Source organism: Thunnus albacares, chromosome 8, assembly GCF_914725855.1.
Source record: "Thunnus albacares chromosome 8, fThuAlb1.1, whole genome shotgun sequence".
NCBI classification, from domain to species: Eukaryota; Metazoa; Chordata; class Actinopteri; order Scombriformes; family Scombridae; genus Thunnus; species Thunnus albacares.
In genome coordinates, this window is record NC_058113.1 from 25845719 (window position 1) to 25871718 (window position 26000).

The window sequence follows — 26000 nt, forward strand, 5'->3', positions numbered from 1 at the left end:
TAAATGGCCTGGCAATGGAGACCTTTATTGTAAAATTAGGTTTCATCACATCACAATAAACAATTGCATTTTCAGAGTGTATTACTGGTTGGCTGTACAACATATTGTAGGTTAAAACTGAAATTCAGTGTAAAAAAAAGGACAAAAAAAATTAAAAGTCCTCAAAAACAAATTTTAACCAAGACAATTTTGTTCACAAGGTTTCTAAATACACTGAGCACAAGCAAAGATAGAATAAATTCTTCTAAATGTGCATATTTTTTCTTATAAAAAGCAATCAGTTTTTCACGAGTAAAAAGACAAAGAAAATCCATAAACCCCTATGAATCTACATCAGTACCTCATCAGCTAACTGAAACTATGTAAAGGTTTAAAAGCAATCGGAACATGTTTACTCAAGTTGTAAACACTTTTACCGAGAATTATTTCATGTCTAAAAGTAAAATTCTGTACACACTAAGGCACTTGTGGCAGCCACAATGTTTTGTACATGAAAAGGCATAAAAACATTTAATTTTTGCACCTCTTCTCTGTTAGAAAAGTATACATACACATTCAGCATCAATTTGTGATAATCTTATTGTAAATTATGCAATATAAAAATCAGCACAGCAAATTACCAGTGTGAAAGATATTTACAGTCTTAAAATTGAACTGGTTAATCTGATGAATTGAAGCTGCTATTATTGGACAGGTTGCGCCCATCACGGTTGGTTTTACACCACAAGGCTTTCCCGACTCACGGCTCCATTCTGTAAGACAAGAGTCATGTCACGTTGACAAATTAAGTGGGGAAAAACAAACATAAATCCTAATTTAAATCACATTTTAGGTGCCTCAATAAGACACAGAGTGATAAGACTGGGGATATTCTACATTTTTCAACAAATCCCATGAAAAGACCAAAACCAACAATGTTTCACAGATTCTGACTTCACTACCTGACACCCAAACTAGGGCTGGGTGGATATCAAATTATTTTGATTAATACACATTTTTGTTTTTGCACAATATGTAAAATGTCTAAATTGTGAAAATTAATTATTACATTATACACAAAAAGTTAGTTACAAAGTAACATAGATGCTAGCTGCTAAATTCGCTGTTTCAAGTCACGACATTCCCGTAAACTGTGACATGATTAGTTGCTCTACCTGCCGCAGTTTATGGGACTGTTGTGACTCATGTGACATCAGTCACACCTACGAGAATGACAGATTCAAAATGACTGCACACTGGTCTACGCTCTAACGCTAACGAGCAGACTGCAGATATCAGGCTGATGTCTTGTCTAGAAACACAGCAGCAGATCAATTAGTGAGTGGGCTTTTCTGCTCTATCAGTGCTGAAACTGATGATTAAAGTTGATACTCATGCCCTTCTGGTGAAGCATCTGGTACTGACAGACAATAGCTGCATGGGATAACCTGTATTTTATGTATAATGATGATAAACTTGCAGGTGGTGCAGGTCTTTTATTATTCTTGCACAACTGTCCAAAAAATGATGATGTTGAAATGATGATGAATGATGTTTTAATCCTGCATTTTGCAGGCAAATAAAAATTGATTAAAATTGTGAATCAGCCCCAAGGTTTTTTTTTTTTAATTACTTTTTTTTTTTTTTTTAGAAAAATACCAACATTATAGAATATCACCAGAATCATCCTTTAATCATACAGCTGAGAAATAAAGTGGTTTCCTCAGGGTCTGTCCTATCACAGAAGTCAAAATCGTTTATTTTTCCACTATTTTACGACAGAGACTCACCTTGCGGAGGTTGCTTTTCTTAGAAGATGACACACTTTCCTCATCACTGTATGGCGGAGGTGGAGGTGGCGGGTAGTCATCACGGCGATCAGGGTATCCAGAGGGCGGACTCACAGGGAGTGGTGGGGGTCCACGTGGTGTCCTCCCCCAATCCGAGCGGTCGCTCTCGGTGTCCAGTCGGTCCCTGCTGCGGGCCCTCTGCTGCTCACCCATCCTCTTCCTCTCCATGGCCTCTCGCAGGAAGCTGTCGTCATAGTCATCTCGCCCGCCCCTAGCACCTCCGCCAGCCCGATGATCCCTCTCCAGATCCATCAAGTCATCACGGCTGCGGCTGCGTCTCCCGGGGAGGCCACCATAACCTCCTCTTCCTCCTTCTCTCCGACGATCATCAGGGGAGTAGTCACGACGCCTGCGATCGTCAAAGTCACGGTCATAGCCACTGCGGGCACTGCTGCTCCACTCATCATCCGAGCTGAAGATACAGAAAGCAGCACATTGAGTGGAAACAGAAGCATACTGGGGCTGTTGCTCTGTCATCCGAGTAGCTGCTGAATATAGTTTAAGATGAATTAAACTTAAGCTTTAACCTCACTGCTGTATCCTCTGTTCCAGTTTAAACTATAGCTGATGTTTATCCTAAATCCAGTTGCTGTAGAAGTCACCTAACTGGACTCAATCTGAAGGCTAAACTTGCTGCACACATTGTACAACTGAGGTGTTAGACCACTCAATGCAGTGGAAAACTTTCCAAGGTGAGATTTGTAGTTTTCAGATGATTACAAGTTTTCTTATCCAGAAAAAATCGAGACACTGAGCAAATCACAAACTTTGTCAATCAATAGATAGAAATTTTCAGTAGTTTCAACTTAACCACCTTAACTTCACACACTACACAGATTATACAAGCCAAACTTGTAGCTCCTAAGGACGCTAATTTTGAAAATAGCGAGCGTACTTTGGAAATTGGACACAACAGGTGCAACTATTTAGACAAAAAGGGCCAAAGACAACAAAAGCGGATAAAGTAGACCCATGTCATACATGTCTCCTGTATGAAAGGAGTATATAAAGGAGAGATTGTCTTTAAGGATAATGATTTACATACATGATGTAAATATAATTTAAATTCAAAAACAGGATTTGAATAATAGGGCTACATACTGTTTAACCATCCACCATCCCTAAAGTGCAGGGAAGGCTGATGGCCATATAACAGCATTTAAAAGAATTTCATTTTTTAAACACAGTAATGGAAACTAAAATATAAGGAATTTAAGCAAATCTTCAACGTAAATATAGCCTCCTTCTCTCTCTTTCACAATATAACTTTTGCATGCAGCCCCCCTCTATTTTATACAACAATTTTTATAGATGAATCTATGGCTTTTCAAGTGAAGTTGTTTGTTCATGATCTGTTCTTAACTGTCCTCCATTATCTTTGTTTTGTAATAAAGTGATAACATGTGCAATAAATAATAATGTGTAAAATTTGCCTAAATTTATCTTTTAAGCCAGAGGGAGGATTTTCATTATCTGGCAGTGGTGAGGGAGCAAATCCACATTAACAACGATTTAACTCACAAGTTTCACAAGTTCAGTATGTTGCAAAGATTAACAGTTTTTAGGTGGGTGAATTTTCCATCTTTGGAGGTTACAAATTGGGTTACATTGGGTCAAGCTTGGCTTTGAGGTCACACTGTAATTCTTAATCAGAGATTAAGATATCTTCTCCTTGAGACTTCAGCTGTCTGTGATGTTTTGCAGAAGGCAGAAACCTGATCTGACAGCATTTCCATGGTTACCAAGGTCAGAGGAGGCTTCCCTCAACAACACAGATGGGTGGATGACACAGTCAGATGCTCTAACCAAAACTGCTGAAATTACATGCAACGTGACTTAAACTGTCACAGGTAAAGTGCAGTCCCTTGTTTAGAAACTAGTGAACCAATCAGACTAATTTTTCATATTGTAGGCTGATAAAGACTAGGACTCGGACCTTCAGAGGGCAGAATGGAAAGAGACAGCATTGGAGCAGAACACTCCGGTGTTTACTGTTTTGGTTCTCCACTTGGCCAAGTGCTTTCAATAAACATTTTCAGCATTAAGACATCAAAAGTCTTGTGTGCGCTTTTCTCCACTGCTGACCATCGCTCAAAATATCCACAACAGGTGAGACACATAAGATTATTTAATAACCTGTCACAAAACAAATGCAGACTACATTAACTACATTAATTGATGTTTGTTAAAGCAAAAGAGGCCATGATGATAACATTTCCACTTAAATGCAACACAGTCTCTGAGTTTCCTGAACAATTAGTGAAATACAAGCATAGAAATCAATTCAGCTACAATGGATCGATCTTACCTCTCACAGTAATGGCAAAAAAGTACCATTAAAGTACCTTTCGCAATGCAAGACAAGGTAGATATGCAGTTTCCTTTCAGTTTAGCAGAACCTTCCGGCTCACTCTGTGTGGTTAAACCATTGAAACTACCAGAATCACTTTAGTTCAGGTGGCCCCACCCATGGCATGATCAACCGTTCTGGTTGCTTCTGAAATGGCTGCATTAAGATCGAAACTTTTTTTTTTTTTTTCAAACTTATTGAGGGTTACAAGTTTAAGTTTCCAGTGCATTGGTTTTGATATCAATTTATTATCTGTTTATGCATCATCCCAATCTGACAAATGATGATATATCAATATTCTTTTTTATTTCTTAAACAATATGCTTATTTTGTTATTGCTTTTTTAATAATCAGTAACATTTAAGACTACCCAGCCTATACAAAATGTTCACTGTTATGGGGGGAAAAAAAGGACATACTCCCTCAAAATGATCATGTTCACAACCATAATTATGATTGACATTACAACGGACATAAAAAGCTTTATGGAAAGTAAAAAAAAAGAAAAGTTGAGGCCCCACAATGATCTTTAAAATCACTGTGAAACTTTTTTTAATCACCTGAGGAATAATTATAATTTATTCTCCTGTACTTAGAAACTGAGAGCTGAATTAATGGAGCAATCTAGTACTTGTGTGCATTTTTGCAGCCACAGTGATCTCTCATGTTATTGTTAAACTTTACTGGCTTACCCGCTGTTCAAACAAAAATGTACTGGTGCTGACTGCAATTCAGAGGTCTTGCTCAGGGCAATAAGCTAGCAACAACAATAACTCACCCTCTCCTGCCTCTGGGCTCATCTGGGCGGTGCCGTGGTGGGTAGTCGTCTCGGCCGTAGCGACGTCCGATGTCGTCAAGGTTGTCCATGGAACGGGCGCGCACACGATCCCCCATGTGCCCTCCACCCCGGCGCGGGTAGTCATCACGGCGGTGGGCATGCTGGGAAACACTGCTGATGGTGCTCATGGCTTCATCCCGGTCATAGACTGTGGGCAGAGGTGGTGGCTGTGAACGACCGCCGCGGCCTCGAGGCTCCAAGCTATCATGCAGGGAAGAGACTTCACTCATATTCTCCACTGGAGGAAGGAAAACGGAGAAGAAGAGTTGTTTAGTAGGACGGAGCAAATTAAGAGAAGTGAAGATAAGCATTTTAAATTAAACAAATTATTATGTGTTTTATACAATATAATATATTCACTTTTCAAATGCAAATACATATGTACATTGCTAAGGCGTTTCTCTTCTAGATGCAAAACTATTAGTCATCTGTAATTTTTTTTTAAAAATAATACAAATTGGCAATAATTTACAGTTTGTGCCAATCATCTACTTTGTTCTTCAACTGGTATCCTCCGTTGCTCAGGAGGAGCCGTTCACAGCGGTGACATTTTATTAAGTGTTGTATTAACAAAATTGAAACTTCACTGGCTACATATATTGGTATTCATAATTCTTTGGAAGTAAAAATGACTTCACTGTCTTCATCAGGATACACATAACATTACTGAAACTACGTATATATATATTCAACTCTGTGTACTGGGTACTTTTGTCTAATATTAATCACTCTTTTGAACTATTGTTTTGTTTTCTGTTGTGTGAATGAGCCGGAACAGGTACATAAGGCATTTCACTGTGCATTGTACTGTGTATGATTGCGAACGTGACAAATAAAATTTGAATTTGAATTTATAAAAAGTGTAAGTAAGTAGCTTACTTATAAGAGGAATTTGCATGTTTACAAAGACAAAGATAAGAACAAATGCAAAACAAAGATGTATATCAGTCAGAGTTAATTTGTGGAATAATTTTGAAAAGGAAATAGAAATGTGTAATATACAGTAGTGTATAGATTTAAAAATATATTTAAATATAAGATGATTAACAAATATAAAGCTGAGGTATAAACACCAGTGTGTATATTGATTTTGTTTGGGACTTTTGGGTACATATAATATACATATATAAAAATACATACAGTATATAAAACATATATAAAAATAGTCTCTCATTTTCCTTCTTCTTTCTTTCATTTTCAGTTCATAAATTTAAAGGGATCTGTACAAAATAATTAATGTAAAAAGGGTAGGAGTAATATGCTTTTGTAATAAGAACCTTTTCAGTCAGTATAAACTTCCTTTGGTTTGTCACTGCTTCAAAAGTAATGACTCATTATTATTTACTTATTATTAATTTACGTGTGTATTTGAGTTGTATAAGTTGAGAATGACCAAAATAAACTAAACTGGAGTGAACTCTTGACAACTTTTACCAGAAGCTGATTTATTTTTCCCATGGTAGTATGTGACACAGTTTGCATTAACTGTGAACACAATAGCAGGAAGTGATTAGTCACTCACAGCGGTTGTAGTTGGTAGGTTTGGATGGGTCCAGGTTGGCCAGTTCTCTTTCCATATAGTAAATGGCACGTGTGGCATTCCCATCAGGGTCCACTTGGATACGATATCCACTGCGCGCTGGTGAGAACATGAGAGAGAGTCAAATTTCAGCTTCTGCAGCTGTATTCAAATTAATAAAAGGAGAACCCTCACACAGCACCCTTAAATTTTACTAGCGACATTTGGACCAACTAACGGTCTTCCTCAAGCAAATACCCACAAGAAGGGAATGAGTGATATTGATACAGTATATACTGTAGAAAAATGGCGTGTCAAATCATAATCATCTAATCACATTCATATGTGTCAGGATATTCTTATCAAGAAGGAAATTAAAAAAAAAAAAAAAAAAAAAAAAAAAAGTGAATAGACATATGACTGAAAAGAGTTCTGCGTACATTTTCAACCAATGTGTCACAAAAGACACTAGAGGGCAACAAGTGTCACTAACAAAGCATATATGTCCAATATTTATAAGTAGGAATACATTGATATGGAATTTCAGGTGCGAGAACAATAACTGATAATTATCAGCAGGGTGCGATTTGTGAAAAAATCTATATCTATATAATCTATCTAATCTATATTTTTACTCTCAGCGATGTGCTGTAATTTTCATGCCTTGTCCTTTCCTTGTCCAGACACATAAGAAATGTGATCATATATATACAAAACAAAAGGTTAAATGCTAATTTAACATGCGAGAATGAAATCCCCCAATGCCCCTTTTGGGACTGTGGAGACTGCTACTACCAGACCTGCATGTATATAAATCACTCTCAGGGAGATACATTTTTTTCCCCACCAGGGGGACGGGTTTCCCCACCAACCTCCCCTGGCAAATAGAGCCTGATTATCTGTTTGTTGTGGCCGATAATAAATATTAATATGGAATATAACCTGAACTTCTTTTCATTATCCCCGCCATTGCGTGTGCTCAGAAGTTTGTGTGTGTGTGTGTGTGTGTGTGGCACCGGCAAAGAGCATAGAAGAGCAGGGGCAAGACTGAAAAGACTAAGTTGTGCTAAGTTTTCCATTCTGCTACTCATCAGTAGTCCCCATCAGTAGTGACAGAACACCCGAGCTTACAAAAAATCCCCATTCAGAAGCAGGTTTCCAGTGGCAGCCACCACAGTCAAGGCTCTGCATTAATAGATGCACTTATCGGCTTTAAATTCCATTACTGAAACAATAACAATAATTTAATTACCTTATTCCTCTGCAAATAATTTATCTGCCACCGATATATTGTGCATCCCTATTAATAACTGTCAAAAATAGTTTATATAAATAGACTAAGTGGATTAATCCACACATATTCTTCATATACAGACTGTTTTTCATGCCATGTGTGCATAAAAATCCTAGAGGGAATCAGAAAAAATAGCTAGGCGAGGATATTTGAACATATTCACATCATATTTAACTTATCACACTGCAAAATATATTTTTTAATAAGTCACCTAACTAAAGAGGTACAAATATTTTAATTTTATTAAAACAAGCAGAAAAGTCTAACAATTTTATTGAGGTAATTCCACCCGATCCACATGTATATCAACAAATCTCAAAAATAACTGCACTGGAAACACGTGACATTATTTTCATACTGTATTATTTTAGGTCTGAAACTTCTTTTAATAGGGTGTTTTGCAGTGCAGGTGGCAAAGCTACAACGTACCACCCTATTAAACACTGTCATTCCTGAAGTGTATGGTGTTTTCCGTTTACTCACTGTGGTCTGCTCCACTGTCTTGGTCGTGCAGCAGAGGCACCTGTGAGCCTTGTCCCACTGCAGAGACACAATAAAGAAATCAACAAGATGTGAAACAAATTAGGGAGAGGAGCTTTTAGCCGTTTATGATGTCATTATGAAACTCGTATTTTCAGTTAACTGACTTCTATAATGTCCACTCAAAGTCAACACATATTCAAAACTAGAAATGATTTGTCACCCTGACCTTCAATGATTGAAAAACTGTTTGGTGTGGTTTAATGAAACTAACCTGAGCTGGCGCCATCATATTCACGATTGTAACCATTCTGGGGATGTGGTACTCCAGCTCCATTGGGTAGAGGAAGCAGGGGCATAACAGGCTGATTCATTAGCGGTCCACCGTATGCTGGCTGAGCATACATACTGGGAGCATAGAGGGTGGGAGCATACTGACTGGGTACACCTTTCTTCACTGCTTTCCCTGCCTCGTACACTGCAAGATAATGGAAGACAGAGGGTTATAAGGAAACAAAAATGTATAAAACGTGACTGTGTGAGACAGTGGAAACATCACATACATCTTGGATTGAAGGGATGGAAATTAACACACAGCAAATGCTCAAGGCCAATAAAATGTTCCTGGGTAAACGGAAAATAATTTTTGTTTCATGATGATTGTCTTACACGACATTTGGCCACTAGATGTCACACTACAGCAACAACATCTCAGACTAAAACAAATGTGTCATTTACTCAATAAAGTTGGGGAAAAAAAAGGAGGAAAGCCGATAGCTCACGAAACTCGGATCATACTGTCAAACTACGCAGTGCTGATCAAATATGGATCAAGATACTGTTAGTGCATTGTCTATTTCTCACCTCAAATGTTTTTAGAAACATATTTTAGTGTACTGTTTAGCTGTAATTTGAGAAAGTTTGTGACGCGGCCGCCATCTTGGAAACAGACATGGAGGACACAGGGGGACTCACATGCACGCTCACATGCACTAACATGCACACTCGGCCGGTGCAGCTACCAAAACAAAGAACAGAGAAGCTCAGATAACAACACACACAGAGGGAGCGTGACTTAATTCACGATTCAAGTCGCCATTACTCCACTATATCCTTAGCAAATGGATGTTTGCTGACATCCAGTGAGGCTCAATGTCATTTATTGCAGCTTTAGAGAATGAAAACTCAAAATTGTGATTATGCACCATGTGGTCAGCTCTACTCTTCATATTGTATAATAAATATATAATCTGGACCCAAGTTGTTAGACAGTTTTGCTTAAACAATCCAGAGCTGAACGTTAAATTTTGCCTTTTTAGAGATGTCTGATGCTGTCTGTATGTGCTAGTGTGTGTCTCATCTCAGTTCTTACTTCTTGCCCTGTTCTAAGGACTCTCTCGCAAAAAAGATTTGGATCTCAATGAGATTACCTGATTAAATAAATGTTATTTTTTGTTGTCCGAGTTCATTCTTTTTTGCAGCTGTTGTTGCTTTTTGAATAGCCATTTCACACACACAGGTATGTATCACAGCCTTCATTAGTAGTCACAAAACTTCAACCAGCCAAGCAAGTGGACTTCCTAACAAGAAAGTGAGTCAAGAAGTCTGTTCTAACACAGTTGTTCCCAACTCACAACAAGCCGCGAGCATCAAGGTCAACTTTGTGGAAAAATAAATAAATAAATAAAAATGTTGAATAGCAAATTTTCAGGAATAACATTTTATCTTGAAGTACCATCGTCCTGCTTTCTGTCACGGCGCAACAACATCCAACTTTACAATGAATAACCTACTGATGCCTGCTTTGTTTATCATGTGACCTTTGCCTTGCACGTCAATTTACTGTAGCGGACTTTCCAGAGATTTCATGCCTCAGTTGTACTTAAGTAATTTCATTTTCATTTTGTCAAAGAGCAGTCTCTTCACAACAAGAAGGGTGTGTGTTTCATTCCACTGACAAGATGTAATGGATGGATGGAAATATAGTTGGTCAATGTTTGGACCGTGACTTGATGTCTAAGGGAAAATCTGGTTTAGCTTGAACCTACTTTGAGAAATATATAATGTACGTTTTTCCACAAAACCATTTTTTCATTTAACAAAAGAAGACAAACTCAAATGTTAACATCTAAATGCAAGCAGTCATACAAGAAATTTGCCTAAATAAAACGAAAAAAAGGACTTGCAACACTCCCTAAAATGCTCCCTTTTAAAAATTATTGTATTTAGAGAGAGTAACTTTTAAAAGTGTTAGTGTGGTGAGTCCTTGGGAAGCAGAAAGTACCTACAACTTTTTTTTTTTAGCTAAACAACTGGACATGAAAGATGTGCATGTTTTGAAAATTATTATTTAAATCAGAAACTAATTGTAGAATGTATGAATAAAACTATAGTAGTAAGAAAAGAATAAGATAAGTCAAACGAAAGCCGTAAATGAAAGTCTACAAGTGCAATTTCATTGGCTTTCCATTTTGTACTTACATGCTCGTGGACAACAGCAACGGTCGGGGCAGCAGGGGCAGCTGATGTAGCAGCAGCAGGTGTGTGGGCAGCACTGGCACCAGCAGATCCCGATGAGGAGCAGTAGCAGTAGGAAACCCAGAACCACCAAAACAACCAGGAGCCAGTCTGTGTATCAAAGTTTTACATTAATAATCCACATGACTAGACATTTCTCTTTTAACGGGGACATATCATGCACACTTCCAGGTCGATATTTCTATTCTGGGGCTCTACTGGGATATCTTTGCAAGATTTCTGGTTCAAAAAGGGTATATATCTTATACTGGCCCTTTATGCAGCCCCAAAGTACAGCTTCTGTCTGAAACAGGCCATTTAGCCCCCATCTTCACCCTCAGATGTGGGGTGTTCTCTCTCTCTCTCCACCCTCACAATGACCCCACTCCAGCTTCCAGTTCCAGCTTCCCCTCGGCAGACTTCCAGCAGCTCGGGAGATTACTGCTAACCTTCTCACTAGCTCAGACCATAGACAACATCAACCCATTTAGAATAGCAGTTTTTATTGTGAAGTATCTCTACTGTAACACTTTTATTTTAAATGACTTAGGTCTGTCAGCAAACCTGGATTTCCTGGCCTTAACCAAGTCTTGGTTACCTGACATTAGTCAGCTCATTAAGTTGTGTCCTCCCTTTTATGATTGTTTGAGCAATCCTAGGAATAAAGGATGTGGGGGTAGCTTCATGAGTGTGTATAGAAAAAATAAGAAAGTAAGAAAAAATTCAAATGTAACCAAATACCTGCTCCTTTGAGGAGCTAACGTTTAGGCTCAGTGGTTCACAACCCATCCTTGTGGCTTTAATTTACCATCCCCTGAAATATAATGGTGGATTTTTATATAGTCTTTCTTATCTAGTCTTGTGATAAATTCCGCCAAGGTTGTTCTTGGTGATTTTAACATTCACACTGATGACCCATCCATTGTTCTTGCCTGTGATTTTTGAAATATTATGGACTCTTTCAACCCTGTACAACATGTGTGTGGCCCGACCATAGACTGTAAAAAACATGGACGTAGCCATCGTGACGTCAACCATTGGTTTATGAAGAGCAGTTTTGATGCTCAAAGTTGGCGTCTCCGGCCGTCGCCATCTTGGCAGGGCCTGACTCCGCCTAACTCCCAGCTAATCCAAAATGGGCAAAGAGGTGAAGTTGAGGCGGGCTGAATGAAGCCTGATTGCTGAAACAAGCCACCTAGTGGCCAGCGACCTGTCACTCAAAGCAGTCACATCCTTAATTATGCATAACTTTAGAGTGTAATAAAATTTAAATGGGTAAGTTATAAAAAAGAAAAATTCCCCCCCCCTCCTACAGTTGAAAGGGGAAATTAGCTATAGAGACCAAAACTGAGTCTGTAGGATTGACTGGCTTTTGGAGCCAGCCTCAAGTGGTCATTCGAGGAACTGCAGTTTTTGGCACTTCCTCGTTGGCTTTATTTTTAGGCCCCGGAGGTTGCTGCTTGGGTCAAACACATAACCGTGGTCATACCTTTGATTTCATTTTCACCCTGAGTGTGACTGTGTCAGTCTGTAAGTGTCTGAACATATGAACTTCTGACCACAAATGCATCATTTTTACCTGTGAATTGTAATCTGCTAGTTATGCCTCATCCCATGCTGTGTGCACACGTGGTCTTAATGAACAAAGCGCCCCTAAGTTTTGTGCACTTTTTAGCCACTACACAATTTAAATTTTGAAAACTCCTTGACCCAATGACCTTGTTGACCTCTTTAATTACTAATGCTCTTCAACTTTAGATATCGTAGCTCCCCTTAAAAACAGAATTAAAGTGAAGTGTGAATTGCAACCTTGGATAAACAAAAGTACTCGTAGCTGTAAAAGAGAGAGCAGGAAGGCTGAGCGCAGGTGGAAGAAAACCAGTCTTCAGGCTCACTATGTGGCTATGGAGGAACTTCTACTTTCTTACAACATAACAGAGAAAGACACAAAAACGTGCCATTTCTCAAATCTTATAAGAGAATCAGTTTGATCCCAGGTTTTTATTCAAGACTATTTATCAATTGGTAAATGTAGACCTGCTACACATATGTATGTATATATATATATATATATATATATATATATATATATATATATGTGTGTGTGTGTGTGTGTGTGTGTGTGTGTGTGTGTGTGTGTGTGTGTATATATATATATATACATACACATACATATGTTTATATCTCAGTGGAGTACAACAATGAAAATTCTGTTTTGGTTGGACTCTCATTTAACGGAAAATCTCTACTGAGTGATATGTAAACGCATCTCTAAAACTGAGTTAAACAGAAAGTAGCAGAAGTCACTCCCAGTCTAATCATGGGTCCTACTGCTTTTTGTTTATAAATGCTGTTTATAAATGCTTATATGGTTAGTTCACTCTGACCTTTCTTTTGTTATTGAGTGTTCAGATCAACAAAGCATGTTAGCTACAGCTGTAATTTGGGTATTTTTTAAAGTTTTGTCAAACCAGTAAAGCCGGTCTGACCGAGTACCCAAGGCATGATTTCACGCTGCAAGTTAGTTCAGGCTGTACATGACACTAAGGAAAGAGACAAAAACAACAAAGACAGTCAAATGACTACCATGTTCTAATGAACCAACTAAAATGGAAACTGAATAAGTAGAGCACGGAGGAAAAACATTATATGGCTGTGTACACTGAAACAGATAAGGACATGTGTACTGAATGCCCTTTTGTTGAAACCAGGCAGCTACAGACTATCTGCACTCACCACTGAAAGTCACACATGGGAGTTGAGCCATATTAAAGAAAGAGAAATGGAGGTAGATAAAGAGGGAGTGTGAAGTAGAGAAAGTGGACAAATATAAATGAACTACAGTACCAGTCAAAAATTTGAACACACTTTCTCATTCAAGGGAATGGGAAGGTTTGTCCAAACTTTTGACTGGTACTGTATAACACAAACAGAACAGCTGCTTTTTCATAAGCTGATACTTGTATTGTACATTTTCAATCACAACAGGAAGTTTCGATGCAGGAGCCTCTTGAGATGAGTCACAGTGACTTTTCGTCGGTAATAGTGCACTTGGAGTATCATCATGGGCAGGAATACACTATATCTACGACCTAGATTGTGCAAAAATGTTTAACAAATGAGTTTAGATGTCAAGAATACATCTCGTGAATGTTTTAAAACACACAACCTGAGTGACCTCAAGCAATGCAGCTATGGTGTTGTGTACAAAGTGTCTGCCAATCCCATCTCCTACACAGCTAAACTTCCTCAATATGCCTCACTTTGTGACTAAAGCATGACTGAGCTATAAGGGCTTGTACTACCTTCCATAACCAGTAAGTCAATGCCAGGCAGGAGGTCAGTAGTATTTGACTTTCTCTCTGTGAAAGAAAGATAAAGTCACAATTACTTTAATGTGCCCCATGGTATTTTTTTTTAGATTGTTTACTTAGGCTGCAAGACTGTCTGCCCACACATCTTTTCTTTAGCCAATTGCAAACTCAGTCACGCCAAGTTTATTCGGAACATATGCTCATTGCATGTGAATGTGTGTGAGATGGAGGAGCAAAGTAAAGAAAAGGGGAAGTATTGAAAGGAAAAGATGTGACCACATATGCAAACTCACCCAGTACAATTAGTTCAGTGTAGTCTTCACCGTTTCCTGAAAGGTCTTGGGAAGAGATCACAGAACAGACGTAGACACCGCTGTCGCCCCATGCTGTCTGCGCGATGTTCAGGTCTGCATCTGTGAGAAACAACAGATTCTCAGTTTTGTATAGCCTAACTGATGGCAATTTTAAAGTAGTTAAACTATTATCATTACTTACTTGTATTACAATTTTAAGTAGTGGGATTTTATAATAATCTTTGTTAAAGTACTTTGACATCTCAAAAAAGAAAGAAAACTGTTGCAAGTGTGTATATTCTTCAAAAGAATAACCTATTATTAAGTGTCACAAAGAATAAGGTGATCCTATAATTTATATTATTTCATAGGCTTGTGCATCTTTAAAAAATATATATCATTATTTTATAAAGTTAAATATTTAAGCTTGGAACCATGATATTTTCACAAAACTAATTAATCAAGTCAAATAAACAACTACATATTTTTGGTTAAATGATGTCCATAATTCTGTCAACCAACTAAAGACAATGGTAAGTATTTATAATGAGTAATAATTGTTTCCAGGCAACATTTCAGCACTGAAAACAGGCGGTGTAAAATATGAAAGGCAAAAGTGAATGGCTTTTCCTCTTTGAAGTGTATTCCCGTGTGGGAGGGACAGTGATGGAGAAAACTGGGGGAGGGGGCAGAATTAAGAGCCCGTTTTCTAGAAGCACCACATGTGTGGGAGTGAACTGAGCCCTGGCTGGATGTTGCAGAGTTGACAGGCCACTCTCTATACAGATAAGTAAATTAAATTAAGCTTATGACTACTTTTTGTCAGACTTGATTTGACTTAACTATACATAAACCTATACTTATTTAAATCTGATTTATGTATCAATGTGTTGATAACTTTTTTTAATATCATATTAATATATTATTTCCTTCTTATTTTTGTGTTGTTCCTGATTTTATCTTGCTTCTGCTCTGAAAAGACTTCACAGATTGGCCATTGAAAAGTGCTAAACACATGATGATTTTCACAATAGGATTAAAGTAGCACAACACTTGAACAAAGAAAAACCAAAGAAATGCCAACTGCACAGTGTTGTTTCCCGTGATTGGTGGCACTAAAAAAAAATATACCGGAAACACAACTATTGTTTTAAAAGCTGATATCAGTCTACATCCATAGTACAGTTGTGTGTCAGCACATTTCTGTCCTGTAAGTAAATTCTTTTCTCATTTGTCTTCCTTCCAGGTTGGTAAGAAGCAAGGGTCCATTACAGAACAGCAACCTTGCAGCAGTGTTTGGCTTGTGGGAATTTCCGCAGCGTGGGCCTCAAAAATCCACTAGTTCAGGATGGTCTCTAATCACCCGAACGGTCTGATTCACATAACAGTTGAGCTCATAGGGCTTAGTTTGTACAATCCCTTTTTGTAATGGGCAATCATTCACTGAGTGGGGGTTATGGGGTCATCAGGTGTGCATCTTCTTTCCTTGGTGTTTCATTGATAGGCCCAAACAGCAACAGAACTTAAAGAGGATCATTCATGTCTGGGTGTCTTCTATCAATGATTCAGTCCTGTTTATGCGGACTGTAAATCATAACCAGCAGCAACAGAACATGTCCAACCTAACATCAACCATTCCTGTCTCACATGGACATATTTATGCTGATTCAAATTGAAACGCAGAACTACACAAAAGATAAAGTGGGAACAAATTATAAAAACTCTGAAGTAATAAGATATTATTATTTACGCTGATCTCAAATTAACTATGAGGGGAAAAACCTCATCACTGACAGAGAAGAAACCCTAACCAACGCTGACTTAATTTGAGCTAAAAATTATGTTTGGAATAAACTCACTCGGGACCTTTGTTCAAAAATCAGTGTAAAATACTGACATAAGCTTTTGAACTTTTTTCCCCATAATCAAGTTGAAATTCAAATTCAAATTATTTGTGTGAATGAATTAAACTGATTCCTGGAAATTAAAGAAATGTCTGTTAAAAAGTGTAAAATACAAGACAAACTGAGATTCTTAAATTGTTGATTCCTTTTACTAACTGATGCTAATATATACTGCTGGAGAAAACTATAACTTTTTTTTAGACAACAATGACATATTTTGTAGAGGTGTAACAGAACGTAGTTAGTGTTATCAGGGAAGGTGAACTGCAGATTAATTGCAAAATTTAATGTCTCATTGGAGACAAAGTAAACAAACTGCTGTGGCTACAAGTCGTGGTTCAAACAGTGTGTTGCTAACAGGGATTTTGAAGAGCAATGACCAAACCAGCATCTAACGGATCTGAAGTGACATCTGCACGTATGTTTACACGCTGTTTAATGTGCTGCAGCTGAGAAGCTAATGAGCTATCTAGCTGCTAACTGATGTTGGCGGTGCACTTTTTCCCAGTGAATGTTTGTTTGGTGGCATCTTCAACAAGCTAAGCTGCAGGACAAGATGTGTGTTCGTGTTTGTAAGTTATCATCAAGTTTTGATGATGTGGACACAGGCTGTTGTTTCATTCACTACCATGTTTAAAGGAAGAAGGTATCATGCCTCATATTGCACGTTAATTTAACAATTGAGTATCTAATATTTTATATATGTTAAGATTGTATTTAAATATTGGACATCTTGAATGATGCTTTCATTTAAGACTATGGGCAAAAAGTTTCTTGCTTAGTGTTTTGCAGAATAAATGGTAAGCAAAGTATGTTTTTTTTTCTGCTGATCTGAAAAATGATCTGATCTGTGACTCAAAACCATGATACAATCTGAGTCATGAGTTTTGTGATCTGTCGCACTCCTTGTATTTTGACTATTTTCAACTGTACTCGCCTAGCCAAGAATCAACTTACTGTCTAGGATGCTGATCTTGCGACCCTGGTACTCCGTGCCAAGGGTGACAGCATTGCCTTGCTTGGAGGCCACTATGCGCACCGTCCTCTGGCTGTCGGCACACTCGATGTTGGGGTCGTAGTTGGGGTTGTTCTGAGTCAGGATGTTCTCTGCACTGCTGGGATTCAACGCAGCCTGGATCGGGTCCCGGCAATACGACTTGTACTTCCACGTGACAACAGGAGGTTGAATGGCAGTTGTCTGGTAGTTACAGGTGAGGGTGACGGGCTGGAAGAGGATGACGATGTACCTCTTGGTAGGGCATGTAACCGATATAGCCGTGGTGGGCTCTGAGGAAAAGAAATTAAAAAACTCAATTAAATGGCTCCACATTTGATTACATGAAAATAATATCACTGTGAAAGCACGTACATATATGGTAGCTTTATAGCTTTTATTTTTCAGTACCCTGGAGTTAAATATGTTGTTTACAGGTTTTATTAACTACAAGAGTAGTGGATAACGAGGACAATTATGATTAAAATATATATTTTTTACATTTATATTCTTTTTTTTACATTATTTAATATCAGCTAAAGGTTTCTAATTAGGTTTTTATTAGTCTAACCTTAGGGCGTGGTTTCTGACAAACTATATTTCTCCACTGCTAGTATCACTGAGAGTAGGTGTGATGAGTCATCTCAGACAGGTGCTTTCGAGTGTTTTCAGCCGGACCATTACAGCCAAGTAAATGATGATAGCTATGCATACTTGAGGTACTCTGAGAACAGAGGGACAATCTACATCAGGGTTTTACAATACAGGCGATACTTGTGGCTTTGATCACAAGTATAGCCATGGTGACTTTATCTGCTCTGACTTAACTGAGTTTCCTCTCATCCAGCAACTTTTCCTGTATTGTTAATCTTAAATGTAAATGCCCTTAAAAAACCATACAACACAGCCACACAAAATATGGCATAAATTTTTAAAATTTTATGGCTGAATTTTTACATTTTAAATTTAAAAAAAGTTAAATGGCTCTACATTTGATAAAATGAAAATAGCATCACCTTGAAAACATAAATATATGATTTTGTTGATAGCTTTTATTTTTCAGTATCCTGGCATCAAATATTTTGTTTACAGGTTTTAATAACTACATCTGCCATAAAAAAGCGTATCAATGTGAAAGAACACAGTATTATAATGAGTGGGATTATAAAGGACCCTTCTGGTGTGAGAAAATAACTATCAGCATGAAAAACTGATTTTCTTGTTATAACAAGCTGTTTTATGCTTCAAATATCTCTTATGAATCTTTTGCAGCTCCAATTCATTAAATTATGACAGCTATGCTTACTGAAGATGCTCTAAGACCATTAACCAGACATCTATCGATGCTCACTTGTAGGACAAGGACCAGTTTTTTTTCTTGTAACTGTTTTAAAGATGTACAGATTTCACCTTCTCATTTTGGAGGCTGTAGTTTGCGGTGTTCTCATCTAATATTTTGTTTACCTCATTTATATCAGAAAGTACATTTGATCCTGCTCTGATTCACATTTCCTCTCATCTACCTCCTATTACCATGATATTAATGTGAAGCCAAAACCGCACACTTAGAAATGTGTAATGAGTAATGTTTAAATAGAACCTTCACAGAACAGCAGCCTTGTTTCTTGGTATTGTGTTCGTGGGAACTTCCGCAGTGTGGGTATCAACCCTCCCTTAGCTGATGGTCTCTAATCTCTGAACAAGCTAATTGTAACACATTACGAAATGTTTGTGGTGAGCAAAATTTCCAGACGGCACATTCAGCAATCATTTCCTTAATGACAAAAGAATGTTTGTTTGTTTTCTTGTTATTTGGTTTTTGTTTCACATATTTGTGCCTGACTGAAATGACTGAAACATACTGTTACATTTCATTTTTATACATATTTCTTGTACATCATACAATCGCCCATTCTGTTTGTGGGTTGTTTTTTGTAGGCATTCTGGTGTGGCTAATTTTTCTTCCATGTAAATACTTAGGCCTATAGGTTTATTGATATCCTAAAACAACCAGTTTTAGGTGTAAGAAAACAAGTATCAACCGGAAGAAATTACTATTGTTTTGTCACAACAGGTTTGTTATTTGCTTTAAAAATCTAACAAGATAGAGTTAAATTAAATTCAACTTACTCACTGAATAATAACCTGTCTGAATTAAGAAAAATACCCCGCAAAACAGCATTTTATATGGGAAATTGTGTCAAAATCTAGAAGGCGTTGAGCAATAACAGTAGAGAAGAGAACCATCATGTACGGACTTTCACGGAAGAGGGCCCACCCAGTTGGCTCCAAAGAAAAAAAAATAGGCAAACTTACCTGTTCCCATTAAAGCGGCGATTATTAATATCCAAAACATGTTTAATCCTTTTTCCTCGGGATCTCCGTCGACTTATGTATTGTTAATTCATCAAATACACAAAGAAAAACTTCAGGATATGCATAATATTGAGCAATTCTGTACTTTTCCTCAGCCAGGTAGAGTCAACTCCATTTTGTGTCTTCGTATGTTGCAGACAAGGGGAGTACCTGAACGCCCCACGTCAGCCGCGCAGCCAACAGGTGAGTGTCCAGGGTTGCGAAACATGGGGGTGGGGAATTTTCTTTAAGGTTGTTTTGTTGTTGACACTGAAGTTCGTTTGACTGCAAGGACCTGCTGGTGAAAGCAGAGCAACGTTTTGAAACAAGAAACCGTTTCTTTATAAAGATAATTTCGTTGGCAAAGGTAGAATTTTTATCAAGGAATAAACAAATGCCACTTTCTCGCTAGTTGGTACGGTCCAGATGACACTATCAGTACTATTGTTAATGTTCAACCCGTCTGTGGGAAAACAAGTGTGTGCGTGGGAGTGCATGATAAGTGTGTGTTTGTGCTGCAGGAATTAAATTTAGCAGCTTACCACTGACTATTGCACAGTAATATTCAAATTCGCTTTATAGGCGTGAATGTCACAACAACGATTTTGCCAGAGCATCAAGAGTCAATGAAACAAAATAGCATTAACATCATATTAAGATTGACATATATTCATTATATATGGTATATTTATGTATCTATGTATATAATGTAATACCTCACTTTATTATTCACAGTGGGGGGAAGTAACAAAGTACATTTGCTATAGTACTTAAGGACATGAGTATTTCCATTTTGTGCTACTTTATTCTTATATAGGTCAGCTGATATTATCGGCTGATATTGGCCTATCACAAATATATCAGTATCAACATATATGTTGTCCAATATGGACAGATACTTTTTTAAACATTTAAAAGTTTGGCAGCATTTCATGCATATTTGATCCTTTTTCTCAGTTCAAGTTTAATATATACGTACTTATTTTTGTTGTTGTGTTTTTTATTCATATTGTTTATTATTGTTAAATTCCCAGTGAATGTAACTGTTTCAGTGCACTGATGTTGTTTTATACAATAAAATTTATAATTAAACTGTAAAATATCATGCCTCCACTACATATCTTTGTCACAAGGATTTGATAACCACATTTGAGGAATCATTGCAAAAAAAATGTGCATTTATGTATGTATTCTGTATATACTTCACTTTACTTCACTACTACTTTACTTCGCTGAAAACATTATGGCCTGCACAATATCTGTGCTGTGAATAATGACAGAACCATGATGCTGTATAAAACTTTTTTAATCAGAGTAATAGAAAGCCAATTAGTCAAGCAAGGCATTAGTTGATTGGACATATAGTCAAAAGAAGCAGTTTTCCTGACATTTTATAGACCAAACGATTAAATGATTGACCAAGAAAATAATTGGCAGATGAATTATTAATCAAAATAAGACAGTTGCATTCCTATCACAAGTCTAAACAGCAGATGTCCCAAAGAGTAAAAAAGTACCCTCTACAGCTATTTTACATATGGCATCTAAAGCTATTTGCAGAAACAAATTGACTACAAAAAGACAGCAAGTAGAGTAAAAAAAAAGAAGAATTATGAGAAAAGGAAAGAAGAAGTGAAGTTACGGATTATGATCAAAGTATTGAAAGACAATATGAATTAAAACATGCATACTAAAATGCAAAAGAATGATTGAATACTTCATCACAGTACTGTCTTCTTCTTGATCATGCAGTGTTCCTCACTGTTGACCAGTTTCAGTCCTATTAAAAAAAAAAAAAAGTTGAGTTTATTTAGTTAAAAATATTCACAGTCCTCATAGTGTGCCTGATAATTTCTGGATTTAACATAATTGTTTGAACCAATATTTCACAGCAACTCATGTTTGAGGGAGAATTTAGATAAATTCTGTTATATACAGAAATTATATGACAAATGCATTCATCGTGAAACTGAATATATCAAAACAGATTGAACCTACCTGTTTCTCCAGCAGCACTAAAGATAAAGAAAAACAAATTGAGAAATGTGATCTACAATATCAAAATCATACATGGAATAGTTACATTCAAAACTAAACTAAAACCAAATACATAAGGTCTCAAACATATCATTTTCATGATCATACTGAGTCACACTTACACTGTAGGTCAACGTTGCCACCATTGTAAAAGCAGAACTGCGAAATGAAAACACATCGGAAAAATCTGCTGGCTGTTTAACCACATGAAGCACGGTTTAACGAGTTTACATCAATGTCAGCATAAAATTGCATGTTCGTATAAAATACATACCACAGCCAACAATCAGTACAGTAAGTGTGGGGTTCGAGGTCTGCTGCTTCTGTTCTACAAAAGAGGCAAGAATTTAAAATAGCATCAGAAGCTTCACCAAACTTTTTCAGATTTAATGCATTTGTCATTTTTGTTTATAATAGCACTTTGAAAATTGAATTTATATTGTAAGACAGCATAGTCTCGACACTTACTGCTTTCAATAGGGCTGCTCTCCATGATGGAACAGGCTATTTAAAAGAGACAAAAGGTTGCAGTTATATAAGCAGTAGTAGTCTGTTGCACATGTAGAGGAAATTAACAGGAAATGTTACACATAGTTAAGAGATGATGCAATTCAATGCATTGTTTTTTTTTAGATATACTGTAGATACTAATATGATGATTATAAGTATAATGTACACGATAAGGCTGCAAACCATATTTCAAATATGTTTGAGGAATACACACAGTAGGCATCGATTAGGTGTTTTTCAAGTCAAAAGATGATGAAACATCTGTAAGTCTAAGACATCCAAACTACAGACGTAACCGGGGTTTCCAGGAGCAGCATTTTGGCGGGAGGTGGGCTACTACCAAACCTCTGCTGACATCAAAAAATGAAAGTAAAACATATAATTTTACAGGAAAAGAGCAAGAGCAGAAGTACCATTTCACAGAAAAAATGGCATATATTCTATGATTGTGATATTTTTTAGGCCATCATATACAAATTAAACTGATGAGACAACATGCGACCCAAGATCTGAGGACCTTACCACCTCAGGTTAACTATTTCTTGGGGAAAACCCTGATAACTGCTTGTTCAACGCCATTTTAATAACTCTGTGTCTGAAAAAAGGAAATAACAATTCAGAGCTTATTCTTGAAAAACAGAGCAGAGATATATATATAGTGTAATAAGATGTATATATATTTATGTGATACATACGGACTGCGGGAGTGTTTTTGATCTGTGCACCATCACTATCTTCCACCTCCAATTTTCCAACATCCCCCGAGCAGATGATGGTGATGTTCGATTCGACAGAGCAGACATCACACATCTTAGAAGAAGGAGCAGAGATTCCAGAGCACCCTGGAAATGGCTGTTTGTTTCTATGGTACAGACGAGTGTCATCACTTTCAAATATGTTCACCAATTTTGGACATCTGTCCTTGTCCATGCAGGAAAAACACTTAAGTGCTGTCAAAAAACAGAGAAAAAAAGCATTGATGAATTACAGATATAAACAGACGAGTAGCTCCCAGGTGTAAATGTGTGTACATCTAAATTTCACAGAAAAGATGCTTAAAGAATTCTTGCTATGATATTATTTGAAATAACAAAATCACTCCAGTTTGATTCAGTCAATGTGTTTACAAAATGAATGATAATAAAAATGATAATATAACTAAAATATCAAGTGGTTTTAAAAAATATATGCTGCGCTTCATAGGTCAAACATTGTTCACAGCACATTATGAGAAGTAATTTAAGCCCCCATTCAAGACAGTAAAACCTAAATAAATTGTTGTGTGTCACACTACATACCAGCTTTGCCCTTACAGAAAGGAATATTCATGAATGTCATCAGACATAGAAGGTAACCTGAAAATAGAAAAATATAGAAACTTTTGGATTAAACTCCAAGATTATATTAACTACTGCATGTACATAGCTTTGGGAATAATATGACAATCATTTATTAATTAAAAATATTGCACAGATATATATATCATACCCTGTTATTTATAATCAAAATTAGTAAATGTGAAATACACAATAAATGCACATTTTAAAATTAAAATGAAATTTAATTACATTTCCATTTCTTCACAGCAGCTCTTTTTCTGCGATAGTTCCTGTTTCTCCCCTGTCCAGGAACAAGTGGTGGGCCTTTTGGTTTTGCTGGGTTTCCCTCGGTGTCCACCTCGTTACACATGGTGTAGCTCTCGTCTACTCCCACCACCGCCTCGGCCTCTGTAATGGCTGTTGTTCCAGGTAAAGCGCTGACAGCTTCCTCTTCTTGGCTGCTCTCTGACAGTGTGGCTTGTGGTGTAAAGTCGTTCATTTGAGCCGGAGTGGACAGTTTTAAGAAGCCCTCTTCAGCAGCTGCAGGGTATGACTCAGGCTCTGTGAGGCCCATCCTGGACAGGACCTCTAAGGGCCCAAACTCTGATGGGTGTGGCCTAATCTTTCCAACCATCTCAGTGCTCTCATAGATATCCTGTAGTTCGCTTGTTGGAATCGGTATTACAGAGCTGCCTTTACCCCCCACAGGCAAAGCATTTTTATCACTGAACTTGTGCCTCATGTTGGAAGAGAGACCAGCATCACTGTTCCATGAAAAAAGGCACATTTAATTTCAAGAATCTTTTCAGTATAAAATTATAAATAATAAAAGCAAGGGAGATGCTGATACTATGTAAATTAAAACTAATAGATAATAGAAATGGATTTAAACAAATTATGATATTTGAGCCACATTTATGGAAACAGGCACAGCCTCCACTGCTTGAGCATTGCATTACATGATATTTAGAATAAAAGAGAAACATACCCGCTTTCCTGGGCACAGCCACCTTCAAGTGTAAAACAATACAATAAAACTATTAATAACGGCTATAATTTACAAAACATGAATATTTTTTAATCTTTAGCACGGATTATATCAAATTACCAGAAAAAATACTTGTCAGACACGTGGTTTAAACTTTTTAAAATAATCTCAACAGCTGATGAAAAAGTTTACACTCTAATTTTGACCCTAAAAATCCAGTTCAAATTTAAACACATCAGTAAGTAAGTAAAATTTATTTATATAGCACTTTTCAGAGAACATTACTCACAAAGTGCTTTACATGAGCATGATGCCACAAAGAAATAAAAGTACACAGTAAAACACATAGAAAAAGTGAAAATAAAAAATACACAATAAAAACACAGAAACATAAAATGTCGACTTCTTACAGGTTACTCAAAGTAGTAAAGTAATAGACATATATACAGTAGTCAGATAATAATGCGTAACAGCAATGCTAAAAGTTCCTGTTTTTGTGATAATGGTAAAACATACAGCAACACATGCTGCTCATGCTGAAGATGTTATTGTTAGTTTGCTACTGACATGATTTCAGGTGCAAAAATATGAAGAAAATTATCTATTTTGTCATTGAAGTTAATAACACTCCGGATTCATTCAAAGGCTCAAGTGCACAAATCGAAATCCTGTTAGAGCCGGTTTGCAAACTAGAATGAATGACATGTGAAGCATTGCAAACCGAAAGATAAGCACAGTAAATAGCCTCCTACTTCTAAAGCTATCAAAAGATAGAAATTTAAATAGACAAACTTACTTTCTGGCTGAGGTTTGGTAAAATTGTCCGTCGGGTGGGTCATTGTTGTTGAAATGAGCAGCAGTTGAGCAGTTAAGTTGTTTTCTGTCTTCAAGCAAATGATTCATCCAGGAAATGAGTGCAGTTATGACAGTCCCCATTTGCAAACTACAAGACCTCCATCTGGTGGAGGAAACGTTCTTGAAAACTCCACTCAACAGTGTGTTTTATGTTATATGTGTTCATCTTGAATGAAATACAATATTGTGTAAATTTTACAAGACTGAAACTATAGTTCCACAGAAGACAGTGGGTGAAGGTCCAGTTCATACCTGCCATTAAAAAAATTCAGTATGGGTAATCACATGCAGACTGCTCTAAATACACATGTGAACTTAATGTAAACTTAAGCATTTTATTTGCACTCAAGCATTTGTTGTAGTCTGATAACATATCAAAGTCATAGTCACTTTTATTGTCTCCCTCGGGAGAAATTTGCTGCAACAAACAACATCACAATGAAGGCAACAACGGATGTAGTAGAAGCCATGTTGAACCACGTGTCATTAGATCACTCGTGTTAGTCATAATTCCACTGCAAGGTACTAGTTTGACAATCCTGGCCTACTTTTATTAATCCCTTTCATTTTCATTTGTTCTGAAGAGGTTCAGTTTTCCTCTGCG

General features: G+C 37.1%; 2 protein-coding genes and 1 long non-coding RNA gene across 4 annotated transcripts in view; 1 reads left to right on the plus strand and 2 right to left on the minus strand.

Moving 5' to 3' along the window:
• lsr (lipolysis stimulated lipoprotein receptor) lies at positions 1–19857 on the minus strand. Of its 2 annotated transcripts, XM_044359981.1 has the most exons (11): positions 19649–19857; positions 17296–17625; positions 14435–14554; positions 14133–14189; positions 10792–10938; positions 8585–8788; positions 8314–8370; positions 6540–6656; positions 4958–5255; positions 1770–2241; positions 1–752 (listed from the first exon to the last, which is right to left on the minus strand). In XM_044359981.1, the coding sequence occupies exons 1-11, from the start codon at positions 19686–19688 to the stop codon at positions 717–719; spliced, it is 1878 nt and encodes a 625-aa protein (XP_044215916.1). In that variant the 5' UTR covers positions 19689–19857; the 3' UTR covers positions 1–716. The 2 variants fall into 2 exon arrangements, with proteins under 2 accessions (XP_044215916.1, XP_044215917.1); XM_044359982.1 differs by lacking the exon at positions 14133–14189 and having other exon boundaries at positions 19649–19856.
• Positions 15692–26000, plus strand: part of zmp:0000000881 (spindle assembly checkpoint kinase) — an 18846-nt gene continuing 8537 nt past the window's right edge. Inside the window, exons 1-2 of the mRNA XM_044359983.1 lie at positions 15692–15804; positions 19846–19891. The gene's annotated coding sequence lies outside the window, so the exon portion shown is untranslated. The remainder of the gene's footprint in view (positions 15805–19845; positions 19892–26000) is intronic.
• Positions 21022–23589, minus strand: LOC122987935. The gene is made up of 7 exons (XR_006404667.1): positions 23533–23589; positions 22930–23184; positions 22193–22228; positions 21999–22052; positions 21847–21883; positions 21686–21702; positions 21022–21467 (listed from the first exon to the last, which is right to left on the minus strand). It is a non-coding gene; the product is annotated as an uncharacterized LOC122987935 (long non-coding RNA).

What these genes read in the sequence shown, in the direction of transcription:
- lsr (XM_044359981.1), bottom strand. Translation starts at nt 19,688, where the DNA reads ATGTTTTGGATATTAATAATCGCCGCTTTAATGGGAACAG. An exon ending in CAAGATCAGCATCCTAGACA is followed by an intron (nt 14,555 to 17,295) that starts GTAAGTTGATTC and finishes TGTTTCTCACAG; the next exon opens with ATGCAGACCTGAACATCGCG. An exon ending in GAGCCCAGAGGCAGGAGAGG is followed by an intron (nt 2,242 to 4,957) that starts GTGAGTTATTGT and finishes CTGTATCTTCAG; the next exon opens with CTCGGATGATGAGTGGAGCA.